Source organism: Ahaetulla prasina, chromosome 2 (assembly GCF_028640845.1).
Source record: "Ahaetulla prasina isolate Xishuangbanna chromosome 2, ASM2864084v1, whole genome shotgun sequence".
In the NCBI taxonomy this organism is placed as follows: domain Eukaryota; kingdom Metazoa; phylum Chordata; class Lepidosauria; order Squamata; family Colubridae; genus Ahaetulla; species Ahaetulla prasina.
The window spans coordinates 246,837,002-246,856,683 of NC_080540.1; the positions used below are offsets into that span (position 1 = coordinate 246,837,002).

At 36.0% G+C, this 19,682-nt stretch overlaps 1 protein-coding gene across 11 annotated transcripts in view; it reads right to left on the reverse strand.

The window, feature by feature from the left end:
• CSNK1G3 (casein kinase 1 gamma 3) overlaps nucleotides 1–19,682 on the reverse strand; it is a 62,715-nt gene that overhangs the window by 20,954 nt on the left and 22,079 nt on the right. For 9 of the 11 annotated variants that reach the window (XR_009153956.1, XM_058173974.1, XM_058173972.1 and 6 more), the window contains 6 exons: nucleotides 16,386–16,426; nucleotides 8,766–8,835; nucleotides 6,427–6,575; nucleotides 5,322–5,556; nucleotides 3,957–4,042; nucleotides 3,774–3,858 (listed from right to left, as the gene is read on the reverse strand). Coding sequence is in view for 10 of the 11 variants with exons in the window: in XM_058173974.1 (XP_058029957.1) it covers nucleotides 3,774–3,858; nucleotides 3,957–4,042; nucleotides 5,322–5,556; nucleotides 6,427–6,575; nucleotides 8,766–8,835; nucleotides 16,386–16,426 (666 nt within the window). In the remaining variant the exon portion in view is untranslated. Of the gene's footprint in view, nucleotides 1–3,773; nucleotides 3,859–3,956; nucleotides 4,043–5,321; nucleotides 5,557–6,426; nucleotides 6,576–8,765; nucleotides 8,836–10,459; nucleotides 10,527–16,385; nucleotides 16,427–19,682 lie in introns of those variants that run through there. The other 2 variants (XM_058173977.1, XM_058173976.1) reach the window with 2 other exon arrangements.

A 19,682-nucleotide genomic window follows, 5' to 3' on the forward strand; every position in this document is an offset into this window, starting at 1 on the left:
AGGATATAAAGTTATCTTCAAAATATAGTATACAGTCCATTAATAAAACTTTGCTGTCCATAGCTTTATCCAACCTGTGGGAGAATTTTATTGTTTTCAATATCATTACCCATTTCATCAATGCTCCTTTGTACCACAGTATTACTATTTGGTAAAACTTTCAATAGTTCAGTTGGTTCTTGATTACTATAGAAATAACTATAACTGGGCCTCTGGTGGCTCAATACACTAAGCAGTCTGTTATTAACACAGCTGCTTGCAATTACTGCAAGTTCAAGTCCCACCAGGCCCAAGGTTGACTTAGCCTTCCATCCTTTATAAGGTAGGTAAAATGAGGACCCAGATTGTTGGGGGCAATAAAAAGTTGACTTTGTATATAATATACTAATGGATGAAGACTATTGCTTAACACAGTGTAAGGCGCCCTGAGTCTTCGGAGAAGGGCGGGATATAAATTCAAATTAAAAAAAAAACTTCCTGCAAACAGGGCATTTATCAATGCTATGTTAGCAATAAACTCTGAAATACAGTAAAATTAATAAAGTCTGTTTGACCTTCTTAGAACATTTTTTTAAATGTAGCAAGTATTGTTTAATGTTTAATAAATAACCTATGAACATTTCTGAAATATCCAAAGTCTTTATCATTTTTGGCTGGATGTTTTTCATAAAGATGTTTAAGAATTGAGACAGTTTCACTGCTTCATTTGAAACTGCAGAAATAGTGAGCTTTTCTAAAGCCTCTTACAACAAGACTAAGTGTATATGCAAAGTTGTTTGATAAGTAATGATGAGAGTCATTTATATTTGGAAGCATGGTTTCAAAACATCTTATATTTCTCATGGCATATTAACAAATATACGAAGATTCAAATAATCAATTCAACTGTTCAAATAACATAAATTACTGATACTTCTACTGAGTTATAGATGGAGATAACTCATGATGCCAAATAAAAATAAAATAGCAATATGTTCTCACAAACACATAAACAAGGAAAACTGAACATTTTTTTACAAAAACCAACCATAGGAGCAAGTTCATTACTTCCTTCTTTTTCATTGTGCCTATCAAAAATCAAGAAATACTCATGCAGGCAGTGGAAAGTACGATAAACCTCCTGATTAAAGAGCATAATATTGGAGAAACAGGTTAAAAGCAGTAGAATTAGTACACAATTCTTCATTCAGGGAACAATAATCAAATGCATATACAGTGCCTTTGTTGTGTCTCGTCCGCTTTTCCCGCAGCATTCCGAACGCTGAGGAATGTCCTAGCATGCCTCCAGGCCCCAGCCCTGGCACCATGCCCAGACAGGCCGAGGAAGAAGAAGTGCTTCCAGCCCCCAGCCCTGGCTCCATGCCCAGGCAAACGGAGCAACTAGACCCCTCCCCCTCCTCCACAATATGTGAGCCTGAGGAAGGTCAATTACCAACAGCTTGAGACTGGAGTGACCCTCACTTCAGGAAAATTGATAGGCGGCGTCAACAGAAGGAAGGGAGGGGCAGGCCTGGAAAAGTGCTGAGTCATGGAGCCACACCCCATGGCCTATATAAAGGATCTGCTTTCTGGCATTCTCTGAGTCAGGCAAAGTCTACCTTATATTGCTGAAGTCACTTTCTGGTCTCCTGCCTGCCTTGAGAACTTTGCTAGGACTTTGGCAGAGCTGCAGAGGCACGCCTGATTTGGATTTCCCTGACTCGGCCGTCAGCAGAGGAGTGGAACACGACAGCCTTCAGATAGTATGCAATTACAGCCTTCAGTCTTTTGGGGTATGACGCGACAAACTTTGCACACCTGGATTGGGAGATGTTCTGCCATTCTTCCTTGAAAATCCTCTCAGGCTTTGTCAAGTTGAATGACGACTGTCGGTAGACAGTCATTTTCAGGTCCCTCCAGAGATGTTCAATTGGATTCAAGTCAAGGCTCTGTTTGGGCCACTCTAGGACATTCACAGAGTTGTCTAAGCCACTCCTGTGATATCTTGGCTGTGTGCTTAGGATCATTGTCATGTTTGAAAGTGAACCTTCGGCCCAGGCTGAGGTCCTGAGCGCTGTGGAACAGGTTTTCATTGAGGATATTCCAGTACTTTGCTCCATTCAACCTTCCCTCAACGCTGACCAGTCTCCCAGTGCCTGCTGCTGAAAAACACCCCCACAGCATGATGCTGCCACCACCATCCTTCATTGTTGGGATGGTATTGGGCAGGTGATGAATGATGCCTGGTTTCTTCCAGACATAGCATTTAGAATTGAGGCCAAACAGTTCAATCTTGATTTCAGACTAGAGTATCTTGTTCCTTACAGTCTGAGAGTCCTTCAGTTGCTTTTTTGCAAACTCCAAGTGAGCTTTCATGTGTTTTGCACTGAGAAGAGGCTTCTGCCATAAACCCCAGATCGGTGGATGGCTGCAGTGATGGTTTTCCTTCTAGAACTCTGTTCCAACTACACACAGGATCTTTGGAGTTTAGTCAGAATGACCATCAGGTTCTTGGTCACCTCTTTTAATAAGGCCCTTCTCCCCCAATTGCTCAGTTTGACTGGGCAACCAGTTCTTGGAAGAGTCCTGGTTGTGCCAAACTTCTTCCATTTGAGAATTATGGAGGCCACTGTGCTCTTAGAAACCTTCAGTGCAGCAGATATTTTATTGTAGCCTTCTCCAGATAAGTGCCTTGCAATAATCTTGTCTCTGAGCTCTGCAGACAGCTCCTTTGAACTCATGGCTTTTGCTCTGTGATGTCTTCTAAAGAGTGGTATGTGCCTTTCCAAATCATCAATTTAATTTACCACAAGTGGACTCCAATCAAGTTGTAGAAACATGTGAAAATGATCAGGAGAAATGGGAGGCACCAGGGCTGAATTTCATGTGTTGTTGCAAAGGGTCTGAATACTTGGGCTAATGTGACATTTCAGTTTTTTCTTTTTAATAAATTTACAGACATTGCTAAAATTCTGTTTTCACTTTGTCGTTATGGGGTACTAAGTATAGATTAATGATAAAAAATGAATTTCAACAACCGTAGGCTGCAGCATGACAAAATGAAGGAGGTCTGAAGACTTTCTGAATGCACTGTATATAGGCTGGAGGATACTTGCATTAGTAAATGCACTTGTAAAAAAAGGTCTTAGAATGTTTGCAAACTGAATACTGTATAGCCAGCAGTGTGCATTTAAAGTTTAAATTTAAACAACAGCAACAAAACAATTCATAGCAAGTAATTATTCTATTTTTTTCTGCTTTGTTAGGATACCATATGAAATGCTATATCCCATTCTAGACATATAATTTTAAGAAGAATTCAGTGACAGTGAAACGGGTTCAGAGAACAGCAATAAGGAAGACGGAATACTAGAAATATTAGAATAGTCAGCATTCTTCAAAATACCCATTAAGCATGCCATACAAAAACTAGGTCAAAACATGATATCTCTTGTTGCAGACTTAAGACAGGAAATGGTGAATCTAAATTACAGGAAGGAAGCTAATTCTGGCTGAATGTTACACAAAACTTCCTAACCTTATGAGCAGCTTCACACTGCAGTTAATTAATCGGAGAAGTGATGTACTCCTCATCATTTGCAGTGTTCAAGGGAAGTCTAGACAGATTTAATTTCAATTCTCGAACTGTGCAGGAAGCTATTTGGTGGTCTAAATGGCCTTTTCAACTCTATGAGTCTAATTATTGCAGCATTAATTCCACTATCTGGACTATAATATATTGTATAACAAGCAGTATAGCCACTCATAGCCTACTCAATAGCAGAACTCTTTACCTGGGAAGTTTTCACATAGTACTTCAATAGGAGTTGCTCTCTTGGTATCTCCAATTTTCTGATACCGTTCTTTCAATGTATCGGCCTAAGTTGAAAAAGCATCAAGTTAACTATTTTTGAAACATTCTATAAAACTTTGACAATATCAGAAGAAACAAGGCAAATCAAAAAAATTCATACTACCTTTAAGCCTTGCCAGGGAAGGCTGCCTCTTAAAAAATACATGAACATATGACCTAAAGCTTCCAAATCATCTCTTCTACTTTGCTCTGAAAATGTAAATTGAAAATATGAAGGCTAGATTTCTGAACTGATGTATACAATCAATGGAAAATATGTACAAATACGTAACTGTATAAAATAATGTAAGGTTTTCTGAAAATTATAAACGAACAGCGAATTTGAAGATAACAATTCCATCAAGTAAATCTGACAAACCCCACGAAATGTAAAAGGATTAACTGACTGTATAGCCTCATCACTGAACTAATTAGAATGTTATGATTCTAAGCTTTCTCTTTTTTTCTTTTATATCTTTTGATTATAGATTTCTAGAGGCAGAGATCCAGAAACTGTTTTCTCCAATATTTTAACAAGTTTTCCCAACGATCTATAAACTAAAATAAGAAGAATAAATTGTACATCTTCTTTAAATCTATATAAATTGTCATTATGAAAACATGGAAGAACTGACACAAGTGCTATTTTTCAGGTTTGGGACCATTGATTTCTCCTTGATAGCTATTTTCTCTTGTTTTCTAATGTGTTTTATTTTCTACTGATGCTTTACAGGTAGTTCTCAATTTATGACTGGTCATATAACAACTGTTCAAAGTTACAACAAACTCCCCAAAAGGTACTTACAACCCAGTTGCAAAGTTCCAACAGCCAGACCCGTCTCATGTGACCGCATTTTGGGGGCTTGGAAACCAGCCCACATTCACAGTCATTTGCAGCATCCTACAGTTACATGACCATGATTTACATTTTTGTTGAAAACATTTTTTGGCAAAAACATCCCACAGCAAACAACAGGCTCACTTTACAACTGTGATGTTCACTTAACAACTATGAATTCATTTAATGACCAAGATGATTCATGTAACGACTGCTGCAAACAAAATCATACAATCAGGTTGGTCACATGATGACCTAAGTTAAGACCGTCATGACTTATGACCATAATGGACAGGGCTCCACTATGTTCGCAAGTCAAGGACTACCTGCAATTGTGTTTGCCACCCAGAGCTGTTATATGTGAGGTGGATGGCTATTTAAATCTAATAAATAATGCTGCATTATGAAAAACTGAGGAGCTGTACAAGCTTTTTAGACCTAAACTTTCATTAAGAAGAATATAACTGAACTTGACAGTTTATTAAAAACTTATATTAAAAATTAGGATTTTGCCATGCACCGATAAACATTAAAGAATTATATTCATACCCTTACACATAAATTTGAATGAAATAGATTAAGTTTATTTAAAAAAATATAAATATACAAGCTGCTAGGCTGCTGTGTTCATGTTTATACATACATACATACCTTTTCCTAAATGTGTATTTATACTCATGTATCTAGCAGTTCCTGTAAGGCTTTTGTGTTCTCGATATGGTATGTGCTTCTTTGTTTCTGGATCTATATATTCTTTTGCCAAACCAAAATCTATAATATGAATAATTTGTTGAGTTTTGTTTCCTGGTCGTCCTATTAAGAAGTTTTCAGGTTTTACATCTCTATATATTAAGTTCTTTGAATGAACATATTCCATTCGTGAAATCTATCAAACAGAATGAAAGAAAGTTTAAAGAAATTAAAATAGGCATATCTTTAGTAATAAAATAAATGAAGGAGTTACTGTGTTTTCTGTCTTGGAAGCCAAGATTTTTCATGAATGAAATTAAAAATGAAAACTTTCCTAATATTAATTTATTTTGCTTCATAATATAAATACAGCTGGTGATATACAGAAGCAGCCAGCCACCGCGGTGATCCCTGGCTAACACGTGCAGTATGAAAAAAAAAAAAAAGCTGATGATATATACCTATCCATTAGAGAGAGTACCTTTGAAAAAATATCCCTTCATTAAATTATACACTGGTTGCCATTATGTGCTGTTAATGATAGTTCATACAACAAAGGTATTTTTAAGCTTTGAAACACTGAAGAAAATATAGACACAGAAGAAAAAAGCTTTGTTCAAATGTCTGGTAAATTAACTGACTATCAGCTTTCCATAGATTTGAGAATATTCTGCTACACTTGTACCATTCATGCGTAAAAAGGGTACTGCCTGCAGAATCACACTATAATTCAAATTTATTTCACTAGTAAACTTTCCATTATTTTTACTTATACAGTTATCCTTTTTTATGGATTGTGTAGTTATTGGTTATATGGATAGACACTAGTGCAACACAGAACCAACAACTATATTACCTTCTAAACTTATGAAAAGATACCTTTATCATATATCCAAAATCTCAGAAACCACCAAAAAAATACAATAACGTCTATGCATTCTGGTAGCCATAAAAAAACAATATCTATCCAAAGCGACTTAAGCAAAACCCAAAGATCAACAATATAAAAGGCAAGAACTGTGAAAATCATTATGTGGGGCAGAAAATTGAGAAAAGCTATACTCACCAGTTGTATGGCTATCATAAGTACAGTTTTCAGGGAAAAAGTCCTATCACACAAATCAAATAAATCTTCCAAACTAGGTCCCAGTAGTTCCAGCACCATGGCATTGTATTTGCCACAAGGGCCAAAATAATAAACCTGAGGTATTCCATCTAAACAATGAAAACAAATAGTATTCATCACATTTAGTTGCATTCAGTTCCTAAACAGACTTTTCTTTATATTAGCTATATTTGCAAATGACAATTTATCTTGTTTAGTTATAAAAAACACAACAGGCAACAACATCCCTTCATGGAATTTTGTAAACGGTTCAGTCTCAGTCTGTTATTTAACAATTTCCATAGAAACAGTATCAAGTGAAAAGCTTAAATATATGGAAGAACATAATATTCAGTACAAAGAGATGTTAGTGGGTTTATTAACTATACAAACTACCAATTTCACATTATTAATTCTTTTAATATTAGGATTTCTGTTCCCTTAGATTTTGGGCAACATGATTCAAAAGGAAATCAAATAATGAATCTAGAAAAAAATATGTACAAAGGCATAATCTTATGCTGTTATTTCTCTTAAAAATCACTGTATCTTCTCAAATTTCATTGTAACAAATTCCCATTTCATTATACTCCGTTTCCCCCAAAATAAGACATCCCCTGACAATAAGCCCAATTGTGCTTTTGAGAGCATGCGCTAAAAATAAGCCTCTCCCTGAAAATAAGCCCTCCCTGAAAATATTTAAATGCAGAGCTGGAAATCAGGTAAAATGGCGAGAGGAGCCCCATCTTTCTCCACACGTTCCAAAATAATAAGACCTCCCTGAAAATAAGGCCAAGCGCTTATTTTGGGATTCAAAAATATAAGACAGGGTCTTATTTTTGGGAAAACACAGTAGATAAAAATTTTAACGAGACTACTTTAACATAAATGAAATACCTAATGCTTTTTGCAGCAAGCCTCACCAGTAGATATACTTAATTTAAAAGCTTCGAGGATCTCAAACTATGTTAATTCGTAAGTATTTCCAAATCAAAATATTTTCACCTTTCATTAGTATCTATAATAGCAAACAGGTCCATTTTAAAAATCAGTGAAATCTTCATTTATTATAAATTTGTTATTATAAAACCTTATACCACAATGACTTTTTTATTCTAGTCATGGGAAATGTGTATAAAATGCTTGTAAATTTTTAACTAGCTCTGTCCATGAGAAATAGAGCATCTTATTTAAATAGGTGATGCCTTGTAGCTTTTTAAAAAAATTAAACGTTCACTTTGTGTATGTAGCATCAAACCTATAGCCACATGATAAAAGCACATTAACTCTTTTTTCAATTACAAGGCAGTTTGAAAAGGATGAATTATGAAGACAAAGGTACTTTGATGGGTGGCTTTCCTGTTAATACCTTATCAGGCAAATGCTAAATGTCACTGCAGTGAAATGTGTAATTTGCTATGTATCAATAATACATATTATTAAATGTTTCACTGTCTAGTACAGCAAAAATATTATGGTTAATAAGCTTTCATAATCTAAATGACAAGTTCCCAATTTAATACAGATACTGCATAGTAAAATATTGATAAAACAAAGTTATGTTATTTAAATAATTAAAATATATTTAAAGCAAAACGATTAGAAATAATTAATTAACCAAGTTATTTAACTTTCAGGTGCAAGTTGACTTAAGGATAAAAGGCTGAGTAAGAACTGATCAAATCTTCCCTGTCGAAGAAAGGACAAAAGCTCGCCTGACTACTTTATCAGATTTACAGGGTCCGAGAGGACTTATTAAGAAAACTTTCTCATATTTTTGACAAAGATACAGTCAGTGGCGTAAACCAGTACTAGTGTACAGGTGTGTGTGTGTGTGCGTGTGTGCATTGTGTGTATTTATATATACACCAATACATGTTTGTTTCAATAACAGTTTATATTCCACTACAAATTAGAAGAGAAGAGAAGAGAAGAGAATTCTTTATTGGCCAAGTGTGATTGGACACACAAGGAATTTGTCTTGGTGTATACGCTCTCAGTGTACATAAAAGAAAAGATAAATTCGTCAAGAATCATAAGGTATAACACTTAAAGATAATCATAGGGCAACTGTCAATATAAATCTTAAGGAAACCAGCAACAAGGTTATAGTCATAAGTAGGAGGAGATGGGTGATAGGAATGATGAGAAGATTAATAGTAATGCAGACTTAGTAACTAGTTTGACAGTGTTGAAGGGATTATTTGTTTAGCAGAGTAATGGCGTTTGGGGAAAAAATTGTTCTTGTGTCTAGTTGTTCTGGTGTGCAGTGCTCTACAGTGTCATTTTATTACACTTACCTCCAGACCCTAGCTGTTTGTAGAATCTGTATTCCAAGTGCAGTTGTGGTGCTCTTGACTTCATTGGTTCCTGGAAAAACCAAAAAAAATTGTTTTGAAAGTGTTTTTAAATCTACACTAATACAATACTGATAATAAAGAGGCAGGCAGAAACAGATGTATTTGCTGATACATAATTTAGTTGCTACACTAGTATTGCTTTGTTACTTTCTCCACGGGAGAAGAATGCCTAAGTGCTCTTAATATATTAGTCAGATGCATGCCTAAATAACTACAAAATATATAGCACATACACAGTGTTTCTAATCTCAGCAACTGTGTGGATTTCAACTTCCAGAATCCCCCAGCGAGCATGTGATATATATATAGTTGGACACCATATACCTCCTATAGAACAAGGATATTGTCTGAAATATTCAAAGACTCATCAATCTTACTGCAGGATAAAGTGACCTCTATGGCTATAAGCATGTATTACCAGCTCTGATTGGTAAATGTGTTTACAGTTTTCTGGAGAAGAATAGGCTAGCCACCATCACCCATTACTGCAGTATGACTTATATGGGTCACTATAATATCAGCAACTTGTGTACAGTGATGTACCTAGGCATGCCCATGCTACACCAGTGTTGAATCAACTGTGTGACCTACCTATTAGCTACTGAGACAGGTTCAAAGCTTTGCATATTCAGTAAAGGCTTAAATTGCCTTTCTGGAAACAGATTGGGCAGTGGCTAAGATTATCAGATGCAGTCATGTGATTTCTGTCACAATTTCACTTAGACTTTCTCTGTAATAGTACCTACTTTCTGGAAATTTTTGTACTGCAGTATTCAAAAGATATCTACTGTTATATAGTTTAGGGTTTTTTTAAAAAAAAGAGTAATCTCTTCACACAGATCTACCTTATCAGATTTTGTTCTGTATCAAGTATTTAAATATCAGAATTTTTATTATTTTTATACTTCAAGATATATTAACATTTCAATTCAATATCTAAAGTCATTAAAGAAATATTCTACAACTTTCCAGAGCAGACCTGAACAATATTTAGGGGCTTGCAAAAGAGAAAAAACTGCCTGAGGCAGAGTCAAAATCTCCAGAAAATTTGAAACAGATGAAAACAATGGGGGGGGGGGAATTGAAATGAAGTACTTTTTTTAGTACGCTTATAGGTATATTTTGCTATGCATACTGTAACTAGATTTATCTGTAAAATAATATATGGTGATGAATCTTTTATTAACTGAATTTATCTTTTACTGCAAATGCAAAGTTATACTGTACTTTAAGAAATACATACTGTGTGGCACTCTTGAGAATTAGTCCTGAAATCTATTTTGTTTACCCTCAATATTCTTTCTTTGTGTGCCTTACTCATGATTGTCCAATTATTACTTGCATTTGGTAATTACTGCTAGGCTTATCAGTGTGAGAAATTAATTCTCGCCCAACGCTGATGATATTCAGATCTATTAGTTTTTTGAAGTCTTTGATGAATGCACATAGTCAGCTACATTGAAAAGTCTTATTAACATTCATCTTCAATATCCTTTTATCACCTCACTGTATAGGGAGATTGGTATGTTTCAGCCTGATGGTCCCTTTCATTCTTTATTGTGTTTTCCCCCCAGTCTACTGATTCCCCAAATTATTCCAGGTTCCTCCACTGGAGCCTCAGGGTTTCGACTCACATTCCGTCAATTCTCTTCCAATTTATGACTCTCACAAAGAAAGTTGTATATTTTTGTCAGGGAGGGAGGATCAGGGAGTTTCTGAGGAAGAAAACAGGCATTTTTTCTGGTTGTTTCACCTTGGTTATTTCAAACTCAGATTAGTGCAGTCATCTTTTTGCAGATGCTCCTGACTTCTCCCTCCATCCTTTGAATCCAGAATACTACACCTTGGTATTTCTAAACCTTCTATGCTATACTTATGACTCATTACCAGCATACCAATGCTTTTATTTAAGAGCTTCTGGATACAAACCCATCAGAATTTGTCTGTTTCTTTCTCTACAATCATTCTCTTCCTACATTTGAGCAAGGCCTTTTTTATATAGATTAGAAATTCTCTACAGATACAGCTTCCAGATTGCAAGCACCTGATCCCGTGATGTTGGAATTGGCTTCCTTGTTCCTTTCATTTTTGTGAAGATTTGGTAACACTTTAAAGGGGGTTTAAAGACCTATTTAGTTGACTTGTGGATAGGTGGATGTGAGCCCTTTTTTTTCTACCATATTGGCAGCACTTTCAAACCTGTTTTATATTAAATATCAAGAAAGCAACAGTCTGAAATAGTGTAGGGTAATTATCATTTAAAGCAGGGGTGTCAAACTCAACTTCATTGAGGGCCGCATCAGGGTTGTGTTTGACCTCAGGGGGCCAGAGTGGGCATGGCCAGGGTTGGCGTGACTAGCTCAACATCACTTGTGTCGGGGACACCTGTGGTGGCCCAAGCATTCTGCCAGCAAAAACAGGCTCCCAAGCTCCGTTTTCACTGGCAGAGGGTTGCAGGAGGCCATCATGGCCCTTCTGAGCTCCATTTTCTCTGGCAGAGGCATCGCAGGCCAGTTCTTCAGGGTTTCCAGGGTTTCCAGATCTAAGCACCCGCGGGCCGGATCTGGTCCCCGGGCCTTGAGTTTGACACCCCTGATTTAAAGCATAGCATTTTAGAAAAATGTGTCCATCTTTTTCTTTCAAGTTAACCATAACAAAAATAAAATGTTAAGGAAAAACACTGCATTTTTATTTTATGCCTTCACGTCTCCACTCTTTTCCCATTTCATTAAAAGAAGCACTCTATTCAGCAAATCAACCATAAATTCCACCCTTATTCAATAACAGAAAGAAAGTAAACTCATTACTGCTTAAATGGCATAAAGAAGTTCAAATAATGCCTTTATTGACTGGAAAGTAATTTGGGCTTCTAAGGTTTTTAGCAATAATGGAGGCATAAGGCTATTTGAAGTCTTTACCATAACAAATACAGAGACTGGCTAACATTTCAACATCTTCTGGAAGTTATACTTAAGCTTGAACATATGCAGGAAAAGAGATTCCTACTTTTGGCAAAGTGTTTTAATCCAAAGACAACACTAGAAGATTTCACTTTCCAACTAAGTAGATAGCATAGCTGACTGCCAATATATTATAAAAGGAAACACAGAAAAATAGATATACTCTAGCCATGCAAGTTGCAGCAGGATTAATACAGAATGAAAAACAGATATAGAAAAAATACAAAGATTACCTTCAATTAGACAGTATATAACCCAAGATGTATATTTGCAAAATCCAAACAAAGCTAGAAGCTTAAAATTACTAAAATGACTGAAAGGCATCATATATCAAAACTGGCTCCAAAACAATCCAAGATATACTCAAGATATGAATCTTTATCACAAGAGCGGGTGGACACTATTCACAAAGTCTGTGTACCTTAACTGTAAGGCCAGTGGGCTACCAACCACAAGGGATTAATACACTCACACACAATAGTGGCCAAAATTGTGGAAACCTTTTGGGAAAAGTATATTTTTGAGGTTTGATGGCTAATAACACCACTTTTTTTGGAGTAGTACCATAAAATTATATATCAATGGAAAGATAATTTATTAAGAATATAATGCTTTTCAACTTTTGTTTGAGAGATAAAAGTGGCTTTTTTGGTGGAATTCTAGATTTTAGGCCAAATTCCTGCAATCTACGCTGAATAGTCCTTGCATTCAACTTCACATTGCATTGCACCATTTCATCTTGTATACACCCAGATAATTTTCTTCTGTCACGTAGGTACAGTCTCTTAATTCTTCTATCAGCACTTGCTGTTGTCCATCTTTTCCTGCCTTTACCAGTGTGGTTTTGTAGTGACTGAATCTTCTTATTGGAGACTTCAATAACTTAGAAATGCCACTTTTAGTTATATTTCCAATTTTTCTTCTAATTTCTTTATAACTGTAACCTTATTCACTTATTAATACTATTTTACATCGCTTTCCGGGTGACCCGTCAACTCCTTGCACCATTACTTTAATTTTATTACGTTTTACAAGCTTACTAAATGAAAGAACACAAAAAAACCCAATCAACTTGATGGCAATCACATAACACTGACAAATGTCCTCCTCTCAGCTTCAACACATGACATCAATAACTGAATTCTACTGTGATCTGATTGGCTCATTGCCAAAATAACATGACACCTGATTGTCTCTCTAAACACTCATGCTCATTGGCTACAATCAGCTGAAGGAAAGCTACCTGATATCAACCCAAACAAGTAGTGCTTCCCTTTTCTGGTTATTTGGCTATAACTTTTCACAGAATACAGATAAGTTGAACAAACTTTGTTGCTTTACATTCTTAATTAAATTATATTTCCATTGATATATAATTTTATGGTACTACTCCAAAAGAAATGGTGTTATTAGCCATCAAACCTAAAAAATACACTTTTCCTAAAAAGTTTCCACAATTTTAGCCACTACTGTGTAAACGCATGCACATGTGACTCCTAAATTCAATTGAAAATAGCCAAAGAGAAAACAGACAGAAGCCAAAACACAAGGAAAAAAAATGGTTATAAACTTTTCTAGGGACAAAAGATAAGATAGCATTGAACAAAAAAGGAATCAAAGCACTTAACAAAGATAGAATACTTTAAAACTACAAACCAAACACAAACCAAGATCATAAAAGTTATATTAAACTGCTCAGCAACAGGGGCGCTATAAATATTATCACGAGAGAGAGAAGTTGCGGCAAGTGAAAAAAATAGCCAAGTTTATCTGAAGATGGATTATAACCTAGATCTCTAAGTATAGCAATTCCGATCAATCAATCTGAAGAATTTATCTTTATCCCATGTTGTGTTTGTTTCATTCGTTCATTCATTCATCCATTCATTTTTAATTAAATGTATTGGCCATCCAACTCCAGTAGATTCTGGGAGGCATGCATAACTAGAAAAAAACATAAAACGGCTAAAATATTAAATTAGTCAGCTCAGACTAAAACAACAATAAACAACAAAATCAACAAAACAAGAAGGGTCCATTAAATGAATAATATACATCAACCTCAGGCATGGGACCAAAGACAAGTTTTCAAAGCTTTCTGGAATCCTAGGAGAGAGAGCACTGCTCTTATATTTGAGGAAAGCAGTTTCAGATGGTAGAAGACACAACAAGATGGCAATGTTCAATGGACATGACCTGAAGCACTTTGCTGAAATGTACTAGATGGTCAGAAACAATTGGAGACAAGTAATTTCTCTGATATCCAGTCTCTATGCCATACAGGGTTTAATTAATAAAAAATAGAACTCTGAATTGTACTGAGAAGCCAATCAGCAGCGAATGCAGCTTGCATAGCAGTGATTATATATGGACATCCCAAAAAGTGTCCATTACTACTCATGCTGTTGCATTTTGAACCAGCTGTAGTTTCTGGGTGGTCTTCAAGGGCAGCCCCATGTAATTCATTGTAATAATCTAAGTGATCAGGACATGAGCAAGGAAAGTAAGGAAAGAAGGCAGCTGGCGTACAAGATGGACCTGTGCAATGAACTGAACAGAAAGATCTCTAAGTTATGCACCTATCTTGAATGAGGAAAGATAGTTCCCTCCAAGATCAAGGACAGGGAGTCCACAGCCACTCAAGTCTTGTTAAGACTGAGCTGAAGTCTATTCTGTCCCAGACAGACCCATACAGCTTCCAGACACTGGGTCAATACATCATGCCACTTTGGATAGAGATGTAGCATTGTAGTTTTATCACACTCTCAACTTCTGGATTACCTAACCCAGTGGCTTCATATAGATATTGAATATGAGAGGAGAGCATTGAGTCCTGAGGCATGATCTCTCTCTCTCTGTCAACACCGATTAGAACTGACCACCAAGGAAGATTATGAACCACTAAATCACAGTGCCTCCCACTCCCTAACCCCACAACCAGTCAGAAGGATACTGTGGTTGACATTATCAGTTACAACTTCATGTAAAGAGTCAACATAAATGTAACATAAACTGGACTAATGGTACATTTAATTGCTAGAAATTGCTTGGAGAAATGCTGGAAAGTTGGGAAGCTGCCAACAGCTCAGTGCTGACCCAACTGTCTCAGTAAACTTGAAATTACTATGCTCTACATAATACACACACACACATACATATACACAAATTGTGTGTGTATGTGCATGTGTTTATATAATGGAAATCAGATACTATTCTATCCAATCATTTAGTGTTTTTTTTTTAAAAAAATTGCCTTCACTTATTTAAGAAAACTGAATAAAGAGAGAACAAGAAAACTGTCAAGAAAAAAAAACATTAAGTGTGCATGTATGTGTGTCTTTGTGAGTGTGTAGGTATCTCACACATACTGTATATGAGATGTGATACTTACAAATTAAATTTCAACAGTGTAAAATTACAATATTGATACTTTGAATAGGAAGTCAGATAACATCTGTGCAATGAACTATTGGTTGCTAGAAGAACCATCAAAACTATTATCACAGTACATGCATCTTTTTATTTCATCAAAGAGAGTAAAATATTGGTTGCTTCCAATAATAAGCAATAACCTTTCTTCTGTCCCCGAGTTTTTAAAAACTTCTCTATACTATCCATATACAATTTATCACTCTTTGTAAAGTGGCAGGCAGATGAATGTGAATGTAGGCCAATGGTGTGCAAAATATTGATGCTTCAAGTTTAAAAGCTTCATTTGAAGTTCAGAGCAACGCCTTTGAATTTCAGACAGGTTACACTGACCACTGCAGAAGTGCTTTGAGTTTGAGTTCAAACACCTTTTTTGAGCTCTGCATATTTCTATCATAGTCAAGAGCACCCACTTATTGGGTTCATATGTTTGGGGGCTTGAAATATTTTGTGCAGATTTAAATATAAGCATGCACATTCAAACATTTCACTCCTTGATAGTATTTTTTTTATACTGTCAGAGATAAGAGTTTAGGCTACACTGCAATTTTGGAAATGTTTACAACTTTTGCATTAAATTATAAATATGGGATGAAGGTGTTTTGTATTTCCTACATTAAAATGTCCAGTGCCATATTGTTTAACATTTAATTATTAATTATCAATCCTGCAAGAAAAGACAATATTGCTCCTGGGTTGCCTTTTCTTAACTTATAGAAACTTATAGAAATGAAAAGTAAATTGAGCTATGAAAGCATAAAGGAAAATGTACTTCACAAGAAAATAGTCTCACTTTTTAAAATCACACAAATACTTTTCTTCCAATCCTAAGAAATAAGTTGTTCAGATATGAATAATGAAATTATATTGCTTTCAGAATTATTTCATGAGGCAAACCTCTTATTATGTATGTAACATGGTACAACATCACCACAGAGCTTCTTTATTATGACTTTCATGTTAAAGTATATAATTTGAGATGATTTATATCTTACAGTCTTGTAATTTAAAATCTAAAAGAGAGATGGGGGAGGGATATCCACATAAAAGAAGAAAGCCTGCATTTCACTGAAATTATTTGAAAAAGCTCAATGATTTTTTTAACCTCTTGAAAACAACAGATTAAAATCTTGTGCATTTTTATATCAAATAATAACTAATGTTAACTTACCAGTTTAATTGCCACATATTCATTAGTATACAAATTTTTTCCTTTAAAAAATGAAAAACAGGAATGTTAGAATTTCTCTCTTTCTATATATATATATAAGTTCATCCTATTAGTCAAATTATCTTCAATGAAAGTATAACAAAAAACGTAAACAGCTGAAACAAAACTGACATGCATTAGTTTACAGATCAAAAAACACTAATATAAATCAGTCTTCTGCTTTATCTTATTATTTCAATGTCTGAACATTATTTTAATATTTTTACCTGCGCTCATAGTAGCTAACTATTTAATACATTCGAATATTACCTTATAGTTAAAAAACAGCAATGCATACCTTAAAACATTGATTTTAATTCTCTCTTTTCTTCCATAATGCACAAAAGACCCTCTCTCTTCCCCTTGTTTCCAGAGTTATTTGGAAGCTTCAAAATATGGATATTAGGATTCATAGGAATGAGTGAAAGGGGGGCATAGGTGAAGAATTCTCCCATTATGTAAATGGAAGAACAAACCATAGCAGGTATATTATCAATATGTACAATATTGCACAAAAGTCCTAGGTCACCACCCACTTTGTTTTAATGAATTTTTCGGTCTCTGTATTAAGATTCAAATGGAAAATATAGGAAATATGTAGTTTTCAGAACAAAATGGCTTCTTCAGGCAAAAAGACAATATTTAGTGTGACTTCTCTTGGCTCTAAGCACATCTTGAACTCTTTTGGGGAGACTGTCCTGAATTTTTCTGAGGTAATCTTCTGGTATATTATACCTGGCTTCTTTTAGCATTTCCCAGGGTTCTTCTTTAGATTCAGGTTGTCTTTTATTTGTTTCTTGTTCAGGTGATCCTATACTGCCTCTATAATATTCAAGTCTGTGGAGGCCAGTCCATGACTGTCCTTGCTAAATATGATTTAACTGTAGTAGCAGTGTACTTGGGATCATGCTGAAAAATAAACCCATTCCCAATCGAGTGTTTTCCAGAAGGAATGGCATGATGAATTAAAACTTGGCTGTACTTTTCAGTATTCATGATACCATCAATACAGACAATATTGCCAACACCACTGGCAGAAATGAAGGCCCAAACCAGGACAGACCCTGCACCATGTTTCACTGAAAGTCGCAAGTACTCATTTCTCCATTTCTGTCCAACTCTTCTTCTCACATATTGAAAAAAATTTCAAATTTGGATTTATCACTCCATAATATCCTTTTCCATTGATCCTTACTCCAATTTTTGTGAGCTTTAGCATACCTTAGTCTTTTCACCGTGTTCCCTTTGTACAAAAGTTTTTTTGCTACAAACCTTCCATTCCCAATCAAGCTTCTCAGACTGAAACAAGAAAAAAGTCAAGGAAACAATTGGCCCATTGCTGGGAGAAAGTGGCAAGAAGATGACAAGCAACAGGGAGAAAGCAGATCTACTTAACTCATATTTTGCATCTGTCTTTACACAAAAGGAAAAAACAATCCAACCTATCAAAAACAGCACTACAAAAAACAGATTAGAAACACAAGTTAAAATAGGGAAGAAAATGGTAAGTGAACACCTGTCTACCCTAGATGAGTTCAAATCACCAGGACCGGATGGATTACACCCCAAGGTTCTGAAGGAACTGGCAGACGTGATCTCAGAACCACTGAACTATATCTTTCAAAGATCCTGGAGCACAGGGGAGCTGCCAGAGGACTGGAAAAGAGCTGATGTAGTTCCCATCTTCAAAAAGGAAAAACAGATCCAGGAAACTACAGACCTATCAGTCTGACCTCAATACCGGGAAGATTCTGGAAAAGATGATCAAGCAACAAATCCCCAAACACCTAGAAGCAAACAAAGTAATAACCAGAAGCCAACCTGGGTTTGTCAAAACAGATCATGCCAGACTAATCTTATCGCATTCTTTGACAAAATGACAAAATTAGTAGACCAGAGGAATGCTGTCGATATAATTTACTTGGACTTCAGTAAAGCATTTGATAAAGTAGACCATAACCTACTACTAGATAAAGTAGAAAAATGTGGGTTAGACAGCACCACCACCAGATGGATTCGTAACTGGCTGACCAACCGCACTCAACGTGTAGTCCTCAACGGAACTACATCCACATGGAGGGAAGTATGCAGTGGAGTACCCCAAGGCTCTGTTTTAGGCCCAGTACTCTTCAACATCTTCATCAATGACTTGGACGAGGGGATAGATGGGGAACTCATCAAATTTGCAGATGACACCAAGCTGGCAGGAATAGCCAACACTCCAGAAGATAGGCTCAAGTTACAGAAAGATCTTGATAGACTAGAACATTGGGCGCTATCTAACAAAATGAAATTCAACAGTGAAAAAAGTAAGGTTCTACATTTAGGCCAAAAAAACAAAATTCACCAATACCGTATATGTGGTACCTTGCTCAATAGTAGTACCTGTGAGAGGGATCTTGGAGTCCTAGTGGATAACCATTTAGATATGAGCCAGCAGTGTGCAGCAGCTGCTAAAAAAGCCAACACAGTTCTGGGCTGCGTAAACAGAGGGATAGAATCAAGATCACGTGAAGTGTTAATACCACTTTATAATGCCTTGGTAAGGCCACACTTGGAATATTGCATCCAGTTTTGGTCGCCACGATGTAAAAAAGATGTTGAGACTCTAGAAAGAGTGCAGAGAAGAGCAACAAAGATGATTAGGGGACCGGAGGCTAAAACATATGAAGAACGGTTGCAGGAACTGGGTATGTCTAGTTTAATAAAAAGAAGGACTAGGGGAGACATGATAGCTATGTTCCAATATCTCAGGGGTTGCCACAAAGAAGAGGGAGTCGGGCTGTTCTCCAAAGCACCTGAGGGTAGAACAAGAAGCAATGGGTGGAAACTGATCAAAGAAAGAAGCAACTTAGAACTAAGGAGAAATTTCCTGACAGTTAGTGGAACGACTTGCCTGCAGAAGTTGTGAATGCTCCAACACTGGAAATTTTTAAGAAAATGTTGGATAACCATCTGACTGAGATGGTGTAGGGTTTCCTGCCTGGGCAGGGGGTTGGACTAGAAGGCCTCCAAGGTCCCTTCCAACTCTGTTGTTATGTTATGTTATGACTGTAAAGGGTCAATTTGGCATCCCAATGAAGCTGCCAGATGCTGAACCCAGGTCCTTGCTGAACCTCTTTCAGTCTCTCAAAGAAAAAACTAAGAGGAACTTCTCATAAGAATTTGAAAGTTTCCTTGGATTTCTAGTCCTTTTTCTGTCCTTGACTTCTCTTGATCTCAAATGTCTTTATAACAGTTTGAATAGCAAACCTTGAA